This window comes from Mytilus californianus, unplaced genomic scaffold, assembly GCF_021869535.1.
Source record: "Mytilus californianus isolate M0D057914Y unplaced genomic scaffold, xbMytCali1.0.p SCAF_12, whole genome shotgun sequence".
In the NCBI taxonomy this organism is placed as follows: domain Eukaryota; kingdom Metazoa; phylum Mollusca; class Bivalvia; order Mytilida; family Mytilidae; genus Mytilus; species Mytilus californianus.
In genome coordinates, this window is record NW_026262604.1 from 34,723,965 (window position 1) to 34,744,781 (window position 20,817).

A 20,817-nucleotide genomic window follows, 5' to 3' on the forward strand; every position below is an offset into this window, starting at 1 on the left:
CCTGCAATATTGTTAGTATTGGTGCTGCCTTATTCTTAATATACATGTGTTGTTTAACTACTAAAATTTACACCAACAAAATATAAATATTAAGATTAGTTTTGTTAACACTTCATTTTATTATTTCAGTTTAGATTGTCAAATAATTTGTTGTTCTATATTTTCACAAAGGGTTGGAAAATCACATTTTGCAACAAGGAACGAAAAAAAAATTTATAACTGAAATACTAGTTATTATTACTAGTTTAGATTTAAAAGGTTGGCTATCTTAAAATGAGATTTTAGTTCATACATGTTTTTGTTTGATATATAAAGAATCTTTTCAAGATGATTTGTTCTTAAAGTTTAAAGAAAATTAATTTTGTTTCAAAAATAAACTTATCTAGAATATATATATATCAAGTCTTTTGTTTTACCGTGTATAAACACAAGAAATCGAAATCATTTTAACCGGTTTTCATGCTTATGGCAGTAAATGTCTTAATGCAGCATTGGAAGTAAACCAAATAATGGATAAAAAACGAAAGAACACACACACACACTAAATCCCCAATTAGTTAACATTTGAAGAACAAATTTGTTAAAATATCCAACTCAACTTAAATTTCTTTAGTCAGAATGAGTTCATTAAACTGTGAGGACTATTTACACAAAATATGGTATGCTCTTAAACATCCGGTATCGTTTACAGGCCCTGATAACCTGTATTGCTTAGTAAAAATAAATGGAACATTTAAAATAGGAAGACATAAAATAAGGCAATGGTTGCAAGATTCGGATCAGGTTAGTTTATCCAGAAATACAGTGCGTAAGTGTTCTCAACATGCTAAGAGCGGGGCACACTCTTTACACGAGGCATCGGATTTAACGTTCCCATTCTGACCGGACGTGGCTGCAAATTTGTACACACCGCACAGCCAAACGGACGCCCTACTTTAGCAAGGGGTTTATTGCCGGCCGGAGGAAGACCAATGGTGACAATACTTCTATTCCCCAGTCACCCTTGGGGGTAACAATAATACAATTTAAGATTCTGATGTTATATTTATTTGTCCAAATGCTACATTTATGATGGCGAATGCTTTATAAATAAGTGCAAATGCTAAACTTGTAGCTACAAATGCTACATTTAAGATGGCAAATGCACCATTATATACTTTTGTGCCTTTTGATACGTGAGCATACAGATTGATTCATTGTTGGTTGCTTAACGTCCAGTGGCAAATAATCATGCATGTTCAGGACGAGAACACGTTGACAATTAATACAATAGGTAGGTCTTGTAATGATAGAGGCTATCCAGGGTGATGGTCGGGGAAATTTGAACTGCCACTGGAAAAAGAGGGTATATTGGATAGGGAGATAAATTTTGCCTTGCAACAGTCACCTACGGACCCCTCAAAGAGTTGTTGCAAGGGTTGTTAACGTGCAAAGAGCGTGTAAGCATACAACATTTGCTACAAATTAAGGTATAATACCATTTGCAATATTAATTACAGAATTTGCACAAATTACATAGCATTTGCAGTATTTAAAATAGATTAATATAAATTTTATAAATTAACTACTTATTTATTATAGACTTAAATTGATATTTGATACTTATAAAAGATAACTATGAGAACTTTATACAGTGCATCATAAGTCTATGAAGGCTGGCTGACATAAAATATGTTTCATATTTGTATTATTATGTTATTTCAGGTTGCACTTTAATAAAACATGTATATATAGCATTTACAATTGAAGATATATCATTTGCAACAAAATATACTTTTGATCCTTCTGATACGCCATAAGGAAGAACTGTAAAACGGTTTGAAAGAAATGTCCATAAAGTCGAAAATGCCACTGTCAACGTATATTTGTTCCGCCTAAAAGAAGTTCCACTGGAAACTTTGTTATAAACAATGTCATAATATATGTTCCTGTTGGAACAAATATTCTATACCATTTATTCCGTTATGAACATTTACTGTAATATTTATTCCAGTGGAAATAATATTCCAGAATATTGTTTCCATTTGGAACTTACATTATGAAGGAACTTCTATTCCGTGACATGCCACGTCCTACTCTGGTGATGAGAAACTTTCTGCTTCAAGTTCGTTAACATCCGAGAGTCCTGTACACATCACGCTAATGATGGACAACTTTCAATAAATATACCTGACGAAAGAATGTTGGACACTTATGTTTGTATTGTTATATGTGAACCGAATCAAAATATAACTTTCGTATTCGTATAGTCACAGGACAGTAAATCACAATTATTTTTTGTACGTCACACAGGTATTGAAAAATAAATGTGTCGTTTATAGTATGAAGAGGTGCAATTACACGATTTCTGTTTGACAAATTACGTAGTGTCCGAACTGATTGGGCTATTCCAGAAATAATCTATCCCCCCTATGGAAGACATGTTTATATATTTTTTTTAATTCCATGGATTTTTTCTTAAGACACCAGCCCCCAAGGGTGACATGGGAATAGAAGTATGGTCACCATTGGTCTTCCTCCGACCGGCAGTAAAACCCTTGCTAAAGTGGGGCGCCCGTTTGGCTGTGCGGGATGTACAAATTTGCAGCCACGTCCGGTCAGAATGGGGACGTTAAATCTGATGCCTCGTGTAAAGAGAGTGCCACGCTCTTTGCACGTTAAGAACCCTTGCAGCAACTCTTAGAGGGGTCCGTAGGTGACCTGTTGCAAGGCTAAATTTCGGTTCCTATCAAATATACCCTCATTTACCGTGGCAGTCCAAATTTCTCCGACCTTAATCCCGGACGCCTCTATTACAGAACCTACCTATTGTGTTTATTGTTAATTTGTTCTCGTCCTGAATATGCATGAAATATTTGCCACTAGACGTTAAGCAACCAACAATCAATCAATCAATCTGAAGACTCCCAAGAAAAATCCTGGAAACAACTACGGAAATTTCTAAACAAGGGTTTACTTTCTGGATATTATTGAAACTTCTATTCTTACCTATGGAAGACATTATAACCACTCAAGAAATTCCGTGGATTTTTCAAATCATAATTAATTATCTGGAAATTTATTCAATACACGTACATTTGTTTATATTTTAAATTGTATTCGTGTTGTGAGGCAACCTAGGTCCTAGCTAACATGTACTTTTTAATCCTGTATCATACTGTTACCCAGGGACCCCTAATAATTACCATGTAATGAGTGAAAGAGATTAATAGGCTGGTAAATGGCACTATTTCATGCTCTACTATATATGAAAAGGGCAAGAAATTCCGATTAATTATATCATTAGGTTGGAAATTATCACTTACTTGTAATGAATTGATTATATCTTAAGTGACTGAAACTAATCAGATGTCAGTATTTATTTTTGATGTGGTTAAACCACAGTCATAAATGCATCAGATAAACACTCATTCTGGAGTCTTCCCATGTGGTATTCCTACTGATCCTAGCTTATAAGCATTATATTGACATTTGCAATTAATTAACTTAAAAAGTTTGTATTCATGAAACAAGATACAAATAATAAGGAGGAATGTGTAAATTTCATCAAGATGTACATTGTGGAAATTGAAATACCTTAATAATGAAATACATATAAGGGGATAAATTATTCAAAGTATAGAGGAAATTAATCTTATATAAGATATAAAACATTTATTGGAAAGTAAGGTTTGTGTTGCTACCACATATGAGTTTTTGGTGCTAAAATGTTGCTTATCAAGTTTTACAACTGGTTTAATATAAAATAAGTAAAATAGAATATATATAGATTCTTACATTGATACCAGTGGATTATCGGATTTATCCAATCAAGATAGTTAAATTATCAATTTTAAAGTCCGAGCCTCGACGAGGACTTTAAAATTTATAATTTAACTATCTTGATTGGATAAATCTGATAATCCACGAGAAACTATGTAAGAATCTGTTTCTCTAATGATTAAAAAATAAATTTTTATATTTTGTTGAACGAAAATCCCCTTCGACTGCCTTCTACATTCCATGAAGTTGTCAATTTCATTAACACCTGTTGCCATATTTTGATTCATCTAGTGTGCTGATAAAGGTTATGACCCTTAAATTCGTCCAATCATCTTCTGAGATCACCGGCAACCACACGTTGATTAAATTTTTTTATACAATGGGTTCGGAAATGGATAAATTTCCATAGAATTATATTTATCGCTATTTTACGAAAATTTCCTTTGATCTTACTGACTGATAACTTCCTTTCTCAGCGGATTCGAGTGATATGAAAATTATCGCTAGAAACTAAGGGGACATGTGCCGTTGCTAATGAAATTGACATGAAATTGACAACGTCGTCATAGGTAAAATAGCGATAAACAGATTATCATTGGTCATCTCAACTCGATTTCTTTTCTCCAGCTTAATGAATACACAGACATCTACAATGTACCCACCAACTGCAGTTTTTATGAGAACATTGAACCCAGTGGCTCAAAAAATCTGCATCCGAACTATACACAACTGAACAGATGCCACATTTGTCCTTTTTAGCGGCATGGGTGACTGTGTTTTGGTTCACTTCTGCTAATGGCAGAGGCTCCTTAACGGGGCTTGCAGTAATTACAATGCATCTGCTTGCTGTTCTTGTCCTGGCCCAGCTTCAGTCTCCTGTAAATGGTCATCAACTACCACCAGTTCAGGAAAGTTTGTTGATTCAAATGCCTGAAAGTTTAACATAGTAAATGAAGCATGTGTGACTGTCAGTAAGACAGGGTTGAAAACCAAAGCGTTATATAAATAAAAGGGTAATCAAATGACAAAAGACAACTCGGGAACTGATCAGACACACAAAAGCAAACAATAACATTTAATATTGAAATCACCGACCCGAACTCAGTTGCTCCGGAAGAGTGTGCAGGTCCTGTTTCTTGCAAGGCAAAAGCAGTGTTTCTCACGAAGTTCAATATCGCAAAGGTCTATACCATAACGGTAGTCCAGAGTTTTGTTGAAAAGATGATAACTGTGGTGCTATTTGTTTAATTGACTTTCCGTTTGACTATTCCATTTGACCTTTCGTTTGGGAAAAATTATGCCAATGAGTTTGGTGTAGTATGGAACAACAGTCCTGTCTTAATGTTACTCAGGCATTATGGACCTGGTATAAATTGATTTTTTTATTGTGTAATATGGAACAACAGTACTGTCTTATGCATTACAGGTATTAAAAAGCCATTATGGACCTGGTGTAAATTAGTTTTTTTGTGTAGTATGGAACAACAGCCATGTCTTTATGTCTAACAGGCATTATGTTTTCTTGGTGTATTATTTAACCCTTTAAGGCATGTAATGTGATAGGGAGATAAACATCGAGGTTAAAATAAGGGAAGGGTATATCGAGAGTAATAGCAAAAGAAGTTGGGGTTCATAGCTAGTCTCACCATTTGATTTCAATTGCAGAACATGAAATATCTAGGACTTCATTCAGTGTCGACTTCAAGGTCACTGGTGTTGCAGGAACATGACCAATTGTTTGGCTGTCAGAGTTTTTTACCACTAAACTTTTTTTGTCATGAACATTACTTTTATCTTTGAAAACATAACACACAGTTCCAATAGGTTGTTTCTTCTTATAAACGTGATATCCGGTAATTACACTTGAAATCTGAACCTTCGTCATTGAAACCATTTAAAAAGAATTTGTTACCAGAAGTTGCCAAAATTACCGATATCCGGAAGGGAAACATTGCCGAATTTACCGACTTCCGATCGTTAATACTACCGATCTCGAAAAACCCCAATTTTCGCTAATATCGTTAGTAATAACACAACAAAAACGCCATAAAACACTCTTTAATGATCATTGGATAAGTATGTAACAAATTGGCACATACACATAAGGGTTTATGACCAAACTTTACATCATCGGTAAAATTACCGATCTCGTTAAAATTACCGATCTCGTTAAAATTACCGATCGATAAAAGTACCGATCCGTCCTGACCAACGATAATCTATAAATATATATAAACAAGTCTAAATTGAAAACAACGTTCAAACCTATGATTGCGTTGGATAAAAACCGCAATTTTTATACGTGTGCATGTAAAACAAATTTCTTGGTAGAGGGGTCTAAATACAGCACAAACAACATTTTCCAAAAGACCAAAAAAGTGAAAAGTATATTTTAACAAAACGCATTTGACTAACAGGTCGAACAACGGATGTTCTTAAACCCTGCTGATTGCCATTGGCGATTGCCAAATAAATTGATCATCAGATGTAAAATGGATCTTAATATTAAATGTAATACCAAACAGAAAACAATAAACTTGCGGATAAGATGGTATACCAAAAACATGAGGTGCATAAATTTTGTACACCATACCCGGATTTCGACAATAAATGTCTCTTCAGTGATGTTAGGGATCGAAACGGTATTTGAAAGGCCATATAATTTACCTCAATTTAGGATAGACTCTTGAATTTTGAAAGAGTCGAAAAATGATGAACGGATCATATAAACCCGAAGGCAAATATAATACAAACCCAAACGAAAAGATATAAACAAGTCTAAATTGAAAACAACGTTCAAACCTATGATTGCGTTGGATAAAAACCGCAATTTTTATATGTGTGTATGTAAAACAAATTTCGTGGTAGAGGGGTCTAAATACAGCACAAACAACATTTACCAAAAAAGTGAAAAAGTATATTTTAACAAAACGCATTTGACTAACAGGTCGAACAACGGATGTTCTTAAACCCTGCTGACTGCCATTGGCGATTGCCAAATAAATTGATCATCAGATGTAAAATGGATCTTAATATTAATGTAATACCAAACAGAAAACAATAAACTTGCGGATAAGATGGTATACCACAAACATGAGGTGCATAAATTTTGTACACCATATCCGGATTTCGACAATTAATGTCTCTTCAGTGATGTTAGGGATCGAAACGGTATTTGGAAGGCCATATTATTTACCTCAATTTAGGATAGACTCTTGAATTTTGAAAGAGTCGAAAAAGGATGAACGGATCATATAAACCCGAAGGCAAATATAATACAAGCCCAAACGAAAAAATATAAACAAGTCTAAATTGAAAACAACGTTCAAACCTATGATTGCGTTGGATAAAAACCGCAATTGTTATACGTGTGTATGTAAAACAAATTTCTTGGTAGAAAATTATCATATCATTCTTTTAAACATTTATAAGGCCGGGGTCTTTGATGTCTCAGTTGCACACCCCTACCAGAGAAAAAATTCAAGCTCCCCTAGTGCTAGTCTCATCACTCACTGTCCAAAGGTTTCGTTTCAAAAAGCAGATTAATATATTATTTCTAATATAACCCCCAGTACTGTTCAGTGCATAGATGATGGAAGTTTTTAGCGACCCCGACTGGCTATACAGCCCTTGCGAGATCGGTGTGCAAGATGTTTAACCAAACTGCATTTTATATGTACCTGTCCCTAGTTAGAAGCACAGAAATTCAGCTGTGTTTCATATTGGTTTTTTGTTTTATCTTTTATTGCTTTGTATAATCAAAGCGCGAAAGCGCTGTAAAGGCAGTTAATTACAGGTTGTGTGTATTTTAATCCAGTTATATCATTATCTTGCATAGTACAGTGTACTTATCAGAGGTGGCTTCCAGTATTTAAGATTTAGAGTTGTCTAATGATATTGAACAAGTTTCATGAATGTCATATTCTGAGCATTATATGAAGGTGATTGTTCTAACTTGTTTATGAACTAGTGCATTATGTCCAGGCCCCCAAGGGTGACTGGGGAATAGAAGTATGGTCACCATTGGTCTACCTCCGACCGGCAGTAAAACCCTTACTAAAGTGGGGCGACAGTTTGGCTGTGCGGGATGTACAAATTTGCAGCCACGTCCGGTCAGAATGGGGGCGTTAAATCCGATGCCTCGTGTAAAGAGAGTGCTATGCTCTTTGCACGTTAAGAACCCTTGCAACAAGTCTTTGAGGTGTATGTAGGTGACCTGTTGCAAGGCCACATTTCTTTCCCTATCCAATATTCCCTCATTTCCCGTGGCAGTCTTAATTTCGCCGACCTTAACGCCGGACCACGCTATTACAGGACCTACCGATTGTAATTATTGTTAATTTATTCTCGTCCTGAATATGCATGAAATATTTGCCACTGGACGTAAAGCAACCAACAATCAATCAATCATTATGTCCAGTTTGTACCTTGTTTATCTATGTTTATAGTCAAATACTGTTTAAAATAGTTGGGCATTTTCTTTTTAAGATTAAATACCAGTTATTAACTGTATTTTTATTCAACTTTGCAAATGTGGTATGTTACTAGTAAGCGTGGATGATAGTTGTTAAATTGGCAATTATACCACATCTCCTTATTTGTAGAATGATTTATATTCAACGACCTCAGGTACAAAAAATGTATGTAACTAAAAGAGGGACGAAAGATACCAGAGGGACAGTCAAACTCATAGATCGAAAACAAACTGACAACGCCATGGCCAAAAATAATAAAAAGACAGACAAATAATAGTACAGATGACACAACATTGAAAACTAAAGACTAAGCAACACGAACCCCACCAAAAACTGGGGGGGATCTCAAGTGCTCCGGAAGGGTAAGCAGATCCTGATCCACATGTGGCACCCGTCGTGTTACTTGTTATTGAAAATCAGGTAAATAGTCTAATTCGGTAGGTCACATTCGTGAAAAGGGAAGGGTATTGTAGTTACGACATAAGGAACATATCCGATATCATTTGTGAAACGGTTATTCCTTAACGGTCAACCAACTCGTGATGGCGTCCGTAAAATTTACGAAGGGATGATTTCAACTTCACCATTTGGAACTCTTGGTTTAATAGCTTTCTTGTGAGCAGCAATCCTCTATCACTGAAATCATCATAGGAAATACAAGCCCTGGAATATCGTATTAATTGGGAGATATATAATCCGTATGCAGGCGCTGCTGGAATATTGCTACATAGAAATGGAAAGTTCACAATTGGGAAGCTGAAATCATCTCTTTTGTCGTAAAGTTTTGTTTTCAACCGACCCTCATTGTCAATTTCTAAATGTAAGTCAAGATATGAGGCAGACTTAACTCTATCTGTAGTATCCTTTATCTCTAGTTCGATTGGATAGATTCGTTCAACATAGTCACCAAATTTTGTATTATTTAGTGAGAGAACATCATCTATATAGCGGAACGTAAAGTTAAAGGATATTGCTAACGTCTTATCTTTCTTCCTAAGAAGTTCCTATATGAAGTCAGCCTCATAATAATAAGGAAACAAGTCGGCAAGAAGAGGGGCACAATTGGTTCCCATTGGAATTCCGACAGTCTGTTGAAAAACACGTCCTCCAAACGTAACAAATATGTTGTCACTTAAGAAATCAAGCATCTTGATAATGTCAGTTTCAGAGAATTTTTTGTTTGAATCAGAGTGATTCTTTACAAAGTAGGATTTATCCCTCCCAAAGACAAGATACTTGTATCTACGTTCGCCATTCTTTTTAATGAAACAAAGTGATACCAACTCTTTCAATATGTCTTTTAGTTTGGAATGGGGAATACTTGTGTAAAGTGTAGAAAAGTCGAATGTTTTAATACAATTGCAAAATGAGAGAGTCTTAGATTGTATGTACTCTAAAAATCTTTGGAATTTTTTAGTATCCAACTACTAAGTATGATGGGAAACCTTTGACTTCTTTCTTTTATATAAACTTTCGATTTGGTAGCATAGAACTATGTACAATACTCCTGTTGAACATATCGTGCATAGATGACGTTGTCCATCTATCATTTTATATATGTATGATGGTATTTACCTGCTATCCTTGGATTCAACAGCTTTAAGAATATGGTAAACACATGTAAATATTTCATGCATATTCAGGACGAGAACAAATTAACAATAAGTAGGTTCTGTAAGAGGGACGTCCGGGATTAAGGTCGCAGAAATTTAGACTGCCACGGGAAATGAGGGTATATTGGATAGGGACAGAAATTTAGTCTTGCAACAGGTCACCTACGGACCCCTTAAAGAGTTGTTGCAAGGGGTCTTAACGTGCAAAGAGCGTGGCACTCTCCTTACACGAGGCATCGGATTTAACGTCCCCATTCTGACCGGACGTGGCTGCAAATTTGTACATCTCGCACAGCCAAACGGACGCCCCACTTTTGCAAGGGTTTTACTGCCGGTCGGAGGAAGACCAATGGTGACCATACTTCTATTCCCCAGTCACCCTTGGGGGCTGATAAAATGACTACAATCTATTGCGCAGCGATGTTAAGGCAATTTCGATAAGATTTTGTCAGGGGCAGATAACCCCGTAAGGACCTCATTATGTATTCATATATTCATTAATGGCGAAGATTCCGTAAGCTGCGTCTATCGATGAAACTGTATGAAATCAAATTACATACATGCCTGTTAACTAAAAACGGGTATCCATATGATGTAATTTGTTTATCGAAACACGAATATTGTATGTTTGTGCTTTAATTATTATGGCAAACAGTTGCAATAGCTGTTTTTGTTGAAGAGATTGTCGGCTTGTGGACCCCGCCTCCTTTTGCAGATTAACCAATCAGTAGACGATCGCCGTCAAAAAGATGTTTGTAGTTTGCAGAATGGAAAGAACCTTGCAGCGAAAATTATTTTCACTTCTATGTGAAAATCTAACCAGAAAAGTAAGTGTGAGCCTCCAAATATGTATTATTTATGAAACATACGTTGCTTGTTTTGTTAATCATTCGCTTCAGAAATCAATAAACTGTATACTTATAGATAAAAACGAGTTCAGTGTTGGCAAGCATGATATACACGTGGTCATGGTGGTCAAAACGAAACTAGACTGCAACAAATATCTGAAATTTGAATAATTTATCGAATCCCGTCAATAAATGAACAGAATATCGAATGAAACAAGATCCCTCCATTATACCGAGAGCCCATTCTCAAAATTTACCGTGAAATCCGTTTCTAATTTTCGTTTAGCAGGTACCTGCCATTCGGGGAAATGGGGGGGGGGGGGGATTCCACCGTTCTCTTTTCACCGGCACCCACATTGCTGGAGCCATGACCCCTACTTTCAAAGCATGGAGCTCTTAATTTGTAACACAGGGCACACAAACTTACTCAAAAGGAAGCCTTGCAAGACGTCATAACTATTTGGACTACCCCCCCCCCCCCCCTCTTTCTAACTTCTACTCCCACCATTTAATCAGTGTGAAGTCCATACTATATTATTTTCTGCTTAGTGCTGTTGGTATTAAACAACTTTGAATTTAAAAGGGCGGTAAAGGGTTAATTTTATGTTTTCTATTTACCATGTTTACCCAGTGTTTATATTTTATTTCACTTGTTTTCGTGTTTTGACGTTTGACCTATCGATACATGTACATGTATCTCGTGTTTGGTTCGATGTGCGTGCTACATATTTCCCCTTATTTATTTCCATGTTTCCTGTCGTACAATTTATTTCTCATGCTTGTCAAAAAAGTTTTGCAATTCTATTGAATATTTATGGTTCATGTATGTGATAAAGAACTTCAAATTTAAATGTACATGTACTATAAATAATAATTTTTTGTTTGAAATCGGATGCAACTTAAGCTGTTAAGGAAGTTAAAAGGTGACAGCAACATGATTACATCTTTATGTCCATTAAAAATTACTGCAGAAGGCTGAGTATCTGGGTAATTATTTGGAAATATCCTGGACAGTGCTTCTTTCTCTGTAAAAAGCCTGTGCACCTTGAATAAATTATCTTATTATCTGTGAACCAGTATTTTTTAAATCATTACCAAGTCAGAAATATATATATAACCAATTGCAAGTTTATGTACTTAAACTGCTGGCTAAATAGAACAATTTTTAATACATAGTCAAAATAATATTATAATTTCTTGAAAGGCTTTGTTAATGATTAACTGGGACGCCTAATGCTTGCCTCATGTTCCTATGACTGTCATTATTAGGAAGTAATCCCAGCAAAAAATTGAAGAAGCTTTTCATGACATAATAATATTATAGTAATTAATATGTAGTTTGCTCATCAAGACTGCCCACTTTGATATATTTTTTTTATATATATGATGGTCACGCTAAAGTGTGATGATCTACGCTAAAGTGCGATGGAGTCAGACGCTAAAGTGCGATCAGATGACACGCTTAAGTGCGATGGTGTAACAGGATGGGATTCAGGCAATGGTTTTTGTTTTTTGCTGTGTTCATATTAGTTTTTCGTTTATTGTATTGTTTCTAAATCATGTCGTTGTTATTCTCTTTTGAACTGTTTTACACAAGTCATTTCGTGATCCTGTATAGCTGTCTATGTGACGTAAGCCAAGGCTCCACATTGAAGGTCATAACGTTATTAGGTGCATACATCAACAATATTTGGTCTTTGGTGGATATTTGTTCGTTGACAATTACACCACATCTTCTTATCTGTTTTTTTGTTTATTGTTTATTTTGTATATTAATCAGTCCGTTATCTTTCTCGTTTGAATTGTTATACACTGGTCGTTTTGATACTCTTTGGTCGTTATAGAATACTATCTGCTGGGTTAGCCATACGGTAACCTATAGTTAATTACATTAATGACATTTAGCATTGGATAGGGACTTGTCGCATTGGCAATCATATTATGATACTACATCTCTGGTCGTTATGTTACTGTCTTGTTGACGAGTATCCATCTCTTTTACAGACATGACGAACCATATTTTAAAAAATTGTTTTACAAAATTATTCAATTAGAAAGTTTAAAAGTAGCTTTTATTTCACGCAAGTAAAAAATTGAAAACAAAACGTTTAATAATTTCAAGCATCTGAAGCGCTTTTCTGGATTTACCTTCATCAGGAATGCTCAAAGCCAAACATTTGAAATCCGAGATGTATAAGTACCAATACAGTTGAAGAGCTATATGCTTTTCCAGTAAATGACATGGGACGAATTAAATACTTTGACACTTGGTGTATTTTGCCATTTTCGCTCTCTTCTATGGTATAGACCTTCCCCTTACTAACGTCAGTTTCAGTCTATGTTTATGAAAAGTATTTTTTTTTCCAGTATACTGACAGAATCATGTTTGTCCCCGCCGACACATCGGACTTTAGCGTGTTCTATTAAATAGCACAGACTATCGTACTTTAGCGTATCAAACCATCTCACTTTAGCGTGACCATCGCATTTTAGCGTCCCCATCTCACTTTAGAGTCCTACATATATATATAAGTAATACAGTATTTAAATTGAATAGAACACTGCATGCATCATCTTTCTAAAAATAGAGTATTACATAAAATATCTGAACTGTATCCCTGTTGGCAGGAATTAAATCCATTACTCGAAGATATATCACCGGTAAACAGAAGGGACCCATTTATAAAATTTTCTTTGGGAGACCACTAGTCAGAGAGGCAGAAAAAAGCCCCATTTGTAATCAAGTGGTTTATTCTGTGACAACAGACCAGTTTGTGGAATCACTAAAGTACGCAAATCACATAATCAATTTATAAAAGGAAAAGGCCACAGCTCTGTAGGAACCCATAGATTAAGGGGGGTCTCATATTCTTATTGCTGTGAAAGTAAGTCTACCACCAACTGCTGAGAAAAAAAAATTACGACATGTACAAGTGTTATGGACCAACTAGCATAACGGATAAAATGAACCAGACACCATGAACACAAATTAAACAAAAATTGATAATCATAAATTAAATAACAACTATCACACATATTTGAAAGAAATATATTTTTATTTGGAGCAATGCCTTGCTGATGAATCATTCAGATGATAACTCAAAACAGCTTTCACCAATCTTCATGAAACTTTGGTGAATTGTTTAAATTTATTGACATAAGTTTCCTTTCCATTTCTATTAGATATTTTTGATACCTGGTTTTGGAGTATAGGGACTTTATTCATAATAACGGGTCGAAATTATCGCGTTTTTTGGACAATGTCTCAAAAACTCTTAAACACATTTTCATGAAACTTGCTGAAATGTAACGTAAGCTCCCTTAAGATTTTTAATATATTTTAAATTTTACTTATTCCAGTTATGGGATTTTATTCATAAGAATTATTCATGAATTGTGCCACATTTTTATACCCCCACTTCTAGTCTTTAAAAAAGTGGGGATGGGTATACTGTTTTACTTCTGTCTGTACATCCTCAAACCAGTCAGTCCTTCCGTCCCATGAATATTTTTCGTTGCATCTTTCTCAGGAACGTATTTTACTTATTCCAGTTATGTGATTTTATTCATAAGAATTATTCGTGAAATGTGCCACTGTGCGCAAGTTTGTTATTTTTTAATTTTTATATCCCACTTTTAGTCTTTAAAAAAGTGGGGGTGGGTATACTGTTTTACTTCTGTCTGTACATCCTCAAGTCAGTCAGTCCGTCCGTCCCATGAATATTTTTCTTTGCATCTTTCTCGGGAACATTACAAGGATTTCTGAAATTTGGTTTCAGGGTTTATATGTGTCAGCTATACCGTGTGATGCTTTTTCAGATTCATCACTCAGCAACCTTTGTTTACCTTTTACTTTAAGGGTATGGGGGTATATTAGTAGCTCACAGATTCACTTGTTTGTTTTAGATTTTTTTGGGGGGAAGGGGGGGGGGGGGGGCTGGCTTTTTTTTAGCACAGCTCTTTATTTAGCATAGGATGCAGCAATTCTAGAAATCCAAGAAAAAATAGGCATTTATATATCTATGGAGGAAATCCTGATATCAAATTAGGGTTGTGTGGCAGACCTAATTTCTTTATTTTAAAAATTATATGAATCATTATACATATATGTTTATGCTCCTTATTTTAAAAAAAGTACCTATATGTAATTAAATAATTACTTTCTCTTATTTTTTTTAGCTCCCCTGTCAATTACAAGATACAGTATGCCATTCCAGCTTTGATGAAATAAAGTAATGGTTTGATTTGGAGAGCTTTATTATTATAGACAGGTAAATTGTTTTATCCTGATATCAGCTAACTATTGTACAATGAGACAACTCTCCCCAAGAGTCCAAATGACACAGACATTAACAACTATGAGGGGCCTGATGGGGGGGGGGGGGGGGGGGGGGGTCTCATCACGATTTGACTTTTTTGTCAATCACGATTCACAGAAAATAAATTTCCATGATCACGGATCACGAAAATATAAAAAAAAAAATCTGTAGAAAAACAAATCACGATAGCGAAAATGCGCTGATCACGAAGAATGAAAATAACTTATCAGGCCCCTCAACTATGGGTCTTTGAATGGCCTTCTACAATGAGTAAAGCCCATTCTGCATATTTGGCTATAAAAGGCCCCAAAATCACAAATGTAAAACATTTCAAAGGAGAAAATTAATGGTCTAATTTATGTAAACAAAAATGAATGAAAAAGAAATATGTAACACAGCAACAAACAACAACCATTGAATTCCAGGAACATACATTGTACATACAGAATGTGGATGGGTTAAACATGTTAGCGAGCCTGGCTTTTCTTCCTGTTTTATAATTTGTGCAAATAAATTTCTGTTCTTACATCATGTACATTGTAAGAATATTGTATGATGTAAACTCAGAAATAATTGCAATGTTTTTATGAGGCAACTTTGAATATCGCAATAAAAGGAACTCACATTCTGAAATCTATACATTATAACTGTACAAGTATGCAGATTTTTCTGAAATCGCAATTATAAATCTCACATTTTTGTCCATTCTTCAAAAATTGCAAAAATAAATGAACCCAATAATAATGATAATTTCTTAATTTAATCAATGTTAATGAAGTATCTGTACCAGCAATAAAATTTATTTACACAGACATGACAGATATAAATACCATAATATACTGAACTTGCTAGCAAAATTTTTTTAGCTGTGGATTACTGATATTGATATTGAAGTATTCCTGTCGGAAAAGGAGATACAAAACAAAGTAAATTAACATTATACATAAATTTAAATATTTATTACATAATACATCTTATAGGCACATCTGGGTTTTTGTCTCGCCTTGATGGAGTCAAAAAGCGAGACATAGGTATGCTGTTTCCGGCGACGGCGGAGTCAACAATGTATTAGTTTGTGATTAGGTCTAGTTCATGGTGAAACACAAGTGGTAGGTCAATGATATTTGGTATGCAGTTGTATTAGCATTGGCACATCTCATTGCCATGGAGATTATTTGGCCCCGCCCCCTCAGTCAAGGTCTATTGACTTTGAAACTTTTCATAGTTTACATATATTAGTTTGTGATTAGGTCAATTTATGGGGAACCACTAGTGGTAGGTCAATGATATTTGGTATGCGGTTGTATAAGCATTGGCATATCTCATTTCCATGGAGATTATTTGGCTCCGCCCCCTTAGTCATGGTATAGACTTTGGAAATTTTGCTAAGTTAACATGTATTAGTTTGTGATTAGGTCAGTTCAAGGGGAACCATTAGTGGTAGGCCAATGTTAATTGGTGTTCAGTTGTATAAGCATTAGCACATCTCATTTCCATTTGGCCCCGCCCCCTCAGTCATGGTCTATTTTCTTTGAAACTTTTGCTAAGTTTACATGTATTAGTTTGTGATTAGATTAGTTTAAGATGAACTGCTAATGTTAAGTCAATGATATTTGATATGCAAATTTATTGGCATTTGCAAGTATCGTTTCCATGGAATAAGAATAAGAATAAGAATTTCCATGGAGATTATATAGCCCCACCCCTGATCATGGTTCATTGACTTTGAAACTTTTACATAGTTTACAAGTTAATGTTTGTGTTTAGGTTTGTTTAAAGGGAACGACTTATAATAAGTCAATGGTATTTGGTATGCAGTTGTATTAGCATTGGCACATCTCATTCCATGGAGATTTTTTAGCCATGTACCTTCAGTCATGGTTCATCGACTTTGAATATTTGCATAACTTACATGTTAAAGTATTGCTATTTTAATTTCAACATTTGCATTATCAAAATTACAAAAAGGCGAGACATATCTCTGTGATAACAGTTTATTTTTCATTTAACTTTAAAGTTTTATAAAAGTACATGTAGTGCACCTGATTAAAATGTGTGTGGAAAATTAAATCCTTGTTCAAATGATGAATGAAGACATTATTAAATAAGGACAGGGAAATTATTTTGTTAGCATTTGAACTGTAACTTCTTGAAGAAATATGTTTGCACTAACTTTTGATTACTTTTCACATGTTGAAAATTTCATTTAATATGTATTATATTTGCATTTTCATATTTCAGGGATGATGACCTGCAGTAGAAAGTTCCTTATAACTCATCATGGCCATTACGGAAGATCTCATTAAAATTTGTTTAGAAAGCCACCAAATATGTCCATGAAAAGTAGAAAAAAGACAGCAATTCTATATAATGTACATATATGTACTAAGCATAAGCATTGACTGTTTCAAGACCAAATGAATTGGAATTAAGTGTTTTGATGCTGAGAGACAGAGGAAAGTTAACTAGACAATTTAGCTTCTTTTTCATCATCATGTATCACTGAAGTTGATGTTTACCATCTTAAAGAGCTTTTACCTCAGTTAAAATGAATTCTAAACACGGACAGTTTGGAGATTTGTGAATTTTCCTACAATTGGTGTTTCAAAAAAGGATTTCATTTAGCAAAATTATATTTCATGGATGTAATTTGTAGTTTCTTTCATGAAATATTTGAAAAATCTGCAATACATTTGTATCTGACCAAGTGAGAGATCTACAAACAGACATATGATATTCAGTTGAACTGTAAAGAAAGAGTTATTCATTTATAAGACTTATATGAGTGTTTTGTTATTTTTATGGCAATTACGGGGAAAAGTTAGTAATTGATTTAAACATTAATCCTACCTAGATATACATGAGATATACTATCATATACATGTAGGCATACAATTCACTGATGCACTTAACTAATGGAGTTACATGTAATTATAAAACTAAGAATATGACATATGATTGCCAATAAATTAACAACTCTTCATCAGAGAACAAATAGTCATATTATATATTGTCCACCAGCATGACCAGAGAACAAGAAGATCATATTATATCATGATTTATATTTCAATTTCATTTCATTTCATAACAGTTAACACAGAATAAAGGTATACAAAAAGTTCAGAAGCATAAAAAAGTGTTTTAATTGCAGTTGTTGTTCATTTTAAATTGACTTAGTCATATTGATGTTGGCCTTCAATACTGAGCAAGACCTCTGTAAAAGCCACAGAATGAACAAAAAAATTATCTATACTTATATATTTGTCTATACTTAGAAATCAGAATTTTTTTTCATTTCTTGTCTAAATTAAAATTGGTTATACAATTCTATATGTTTGGCAAAAAAGAAATATAAATTTATTTAAATGATGGTATTATGTGTATCCAGGATTTTCTGAAACTGCAATAATTAATCTCGCATTTTTAATTGTCCTTACACTGTTCAATAATTAAAATTATCTTGGGAATAAATTTACTCAAAAAATTCTGAGTCTTTTTGAAGGATATATAAATTTGGAAACTTATGACGGAATATTTTCACAGTTACTGTTTTAGAGATTCTTATATCTAGCATGTTTAGCAAAAGATGTTGGGTATACATGTTTGGCAATGAGACAGCATCCCCAAAACAGACAGAAATTGCTTTGTTCTCAGTTTGAAATTGCACACATATTTTTGTATTACAGCTAGAATTTGATATAAAAAAAGATGATCTGGTATAATTGCCAATGAAGTTTTGATTTACAATTAAGTCATTTTTTTACTCGTGTGATTGGTTCAGGTAAAGATTAACCACTGATTGTACCCTTGTCAATGATATTTGTAGGCAGTAGTTTTATAAGCATTAACACATCATTTTAATTTCCATGCTGACTAGTTTGTCCTGTCCGCTATGTCATGATTCATTCACCTGACACTGCCTGAAACTTTTGGATTGTGTATATATGTATTAATTGTGATTGAGTTAGTCATTTCTGTGTATTTATATTATATATGGTACATAGAATTTCTTTTATTCTGACAGAAAAGAAATACCATTCAGTTGCCTCCAATCTCAGCAGGTGATGGGAAATAAGTTTTCTGATTTTGACATGTTTGAGATAAACCTTAAAATATTATGGCACTTGATAATGAAAAAACGATTGATTGTGCTGAATGTCATGTAAGCACTTTTGGCTATTTCTTGGCTGTCCATTTGTATTGTTGAACACTGGTAGGCAGGGATTTAATATGAAATGAGCAGCAGAAAAAAATAGGTCACTATTTCCAACTTCATGGTATAAATGTAAACTATTAGGTTGAGAAATTGAGATGATATATATGACAAGGTTGTTGATTGAATCATAGGTACATGTACATGTATCTGAAACTAATTGGATGTGGGTTTTTTTCACAGATGCGATTAAAATTAGTCGTGTATATATATGCATCCGATATTTGTCGAACTGGTTATCGCTTTATGATATAGTGTAAGCATAAATAATGAGAGCTCAAGGTACATTTTTTTTTAAGTATGGGGTACTCAATGCCGTAGCTATTTTTATAAAAAAAAGCAAGCCATACAAAATACTGGCCTGGTAACTGGTGAAAATTCATATTCATAGGCAAAAAATTACCCTACCCCACCAGAATAAAATTCAAAAAGACCATCCAATCATGATTCACAAATTGATATGTGTCACACTTGAGATACAGGAGATATAATCAACTAGTAAAATGTGAATATTTATATGCAGGTAGGAGTTTATATTTATGATTTAAACATTGTCAATGACAAAGAGCAAACAAAAATCATGAATTTTGGTATAAAGTTCTGTATGAAAATGCTACTTTTTTCATTAAAATTTTAATGGTTCCCAATATACAAGCACTAGAAGAGACTTTATAGTATACTATTAATTATATAATGAACTTGCATTTGCAAAAATGAGAAGTTCAGAACTGCTCCATGACCCAGATGCGGATTCCGGATTTTGACAAAAAAAGGGGGGGCTGCGTGTCCCAACACTAATCGAAGTTATGGACATATAAGAAGTGTATACATTAACCATAAATTGGTTGATGCACAAGGGATCAGAGCCTACATGAATCCGCCTCTTGCGGTGATATACACAAGAGGTGGAATGCAAGAAGATGTAAATATTCTATTTTATGAAAGTCCAGCCTGTCACAATGAAAATTCCCTGAAAAAAACCCAATACTGAATAGGAAGCTTCAATAAATTAAGCAAGCAATAGGAGAATATTTGTTTTTTCGCTCAAACATGACGTTATTATATGAAACGCTTCACGGTGAGTACAAAAAATACACTGAGTTTTTCCGTCAGCCGATCCGACTACTGCTGGGTCATTCAAACGTTTTTCTCTCACATTTCAAGGCGATAATGCTACTTCATGCTAAATTAATTGAAAAGGGCAGGTGCAAGAGCTATACCAACCCACTTGATTCTGGTATTGGTAGAAAGGCCACATTTCAAATTTTTCAAAAAGTGCTGTGCCTAGTTATATAGCGTTCGTGTAAAAGAAATTTCACAACCCGAAGTGCCAAAAAGTCAATAAATCGAAAAAATTCTCCACGTTTTATTGTTTTTTATTTACAACACCTCTATTAAAAACTAGGCACAGCACTTTTCCAGTAAAATAAGTTATCCTGATTACAGGGAGCCAAAAACCAGGGCGATCGGATTTCATCTTGCACCTGCCCTTTTGACTTTTTTAGGAAATGTCCTTACTTTCAGTTTGAAGTCACGTGACGCTAGTGTATTTATATTTTTCTATAAATAAAAGTTTGGAATGTGATT

The 20,817-nt window shown here is 34.3% G+C and overlaps 1 protein-coding gene and 1 long non-coding RNA gene across 2 annotated transcripts in view; one reads left to right on the forward strand and one right to left on the reverse strand.

Moving 5' to 3' along the window:
• The window catches only part of LOC127722412 (G2/M phase-specific E3 ubiquitin-protein ligase-like), a 35,341-nt gene extending 30,634 nt beyond the window's left edge, over positions 1 to 4,707 (reverse strand). Inside the window, exon 1 of the mRNA XM_052229283.1 lies at positions 4,595 to 4,707. Coding sequence (XP_052085243.1) covers positions 4,595 to 4,707 — 113 coding nt within the window. The remainder of the gene's footprint in view (positions 1 to 4,594) is intronic.
• A 5,562-nt stretch (positions 4,708 to 10,269) lies between these two features.
• Positions 10,270 to 18,167, forward strand: LOC127721742 (uncharacterized). The gene is made up of 3 exons (XR_007991420.1): positions 10,270 to 10,677; positions 14,878 to 14,969; positions 17,259 to 18,167. It is a non-coding gene; the product is annotated as an uncharacterized LOC127721742 (long non-coding RNA).
• Positions 18,168 to 20,817: the final 2,650 nt, after the last annotated feature.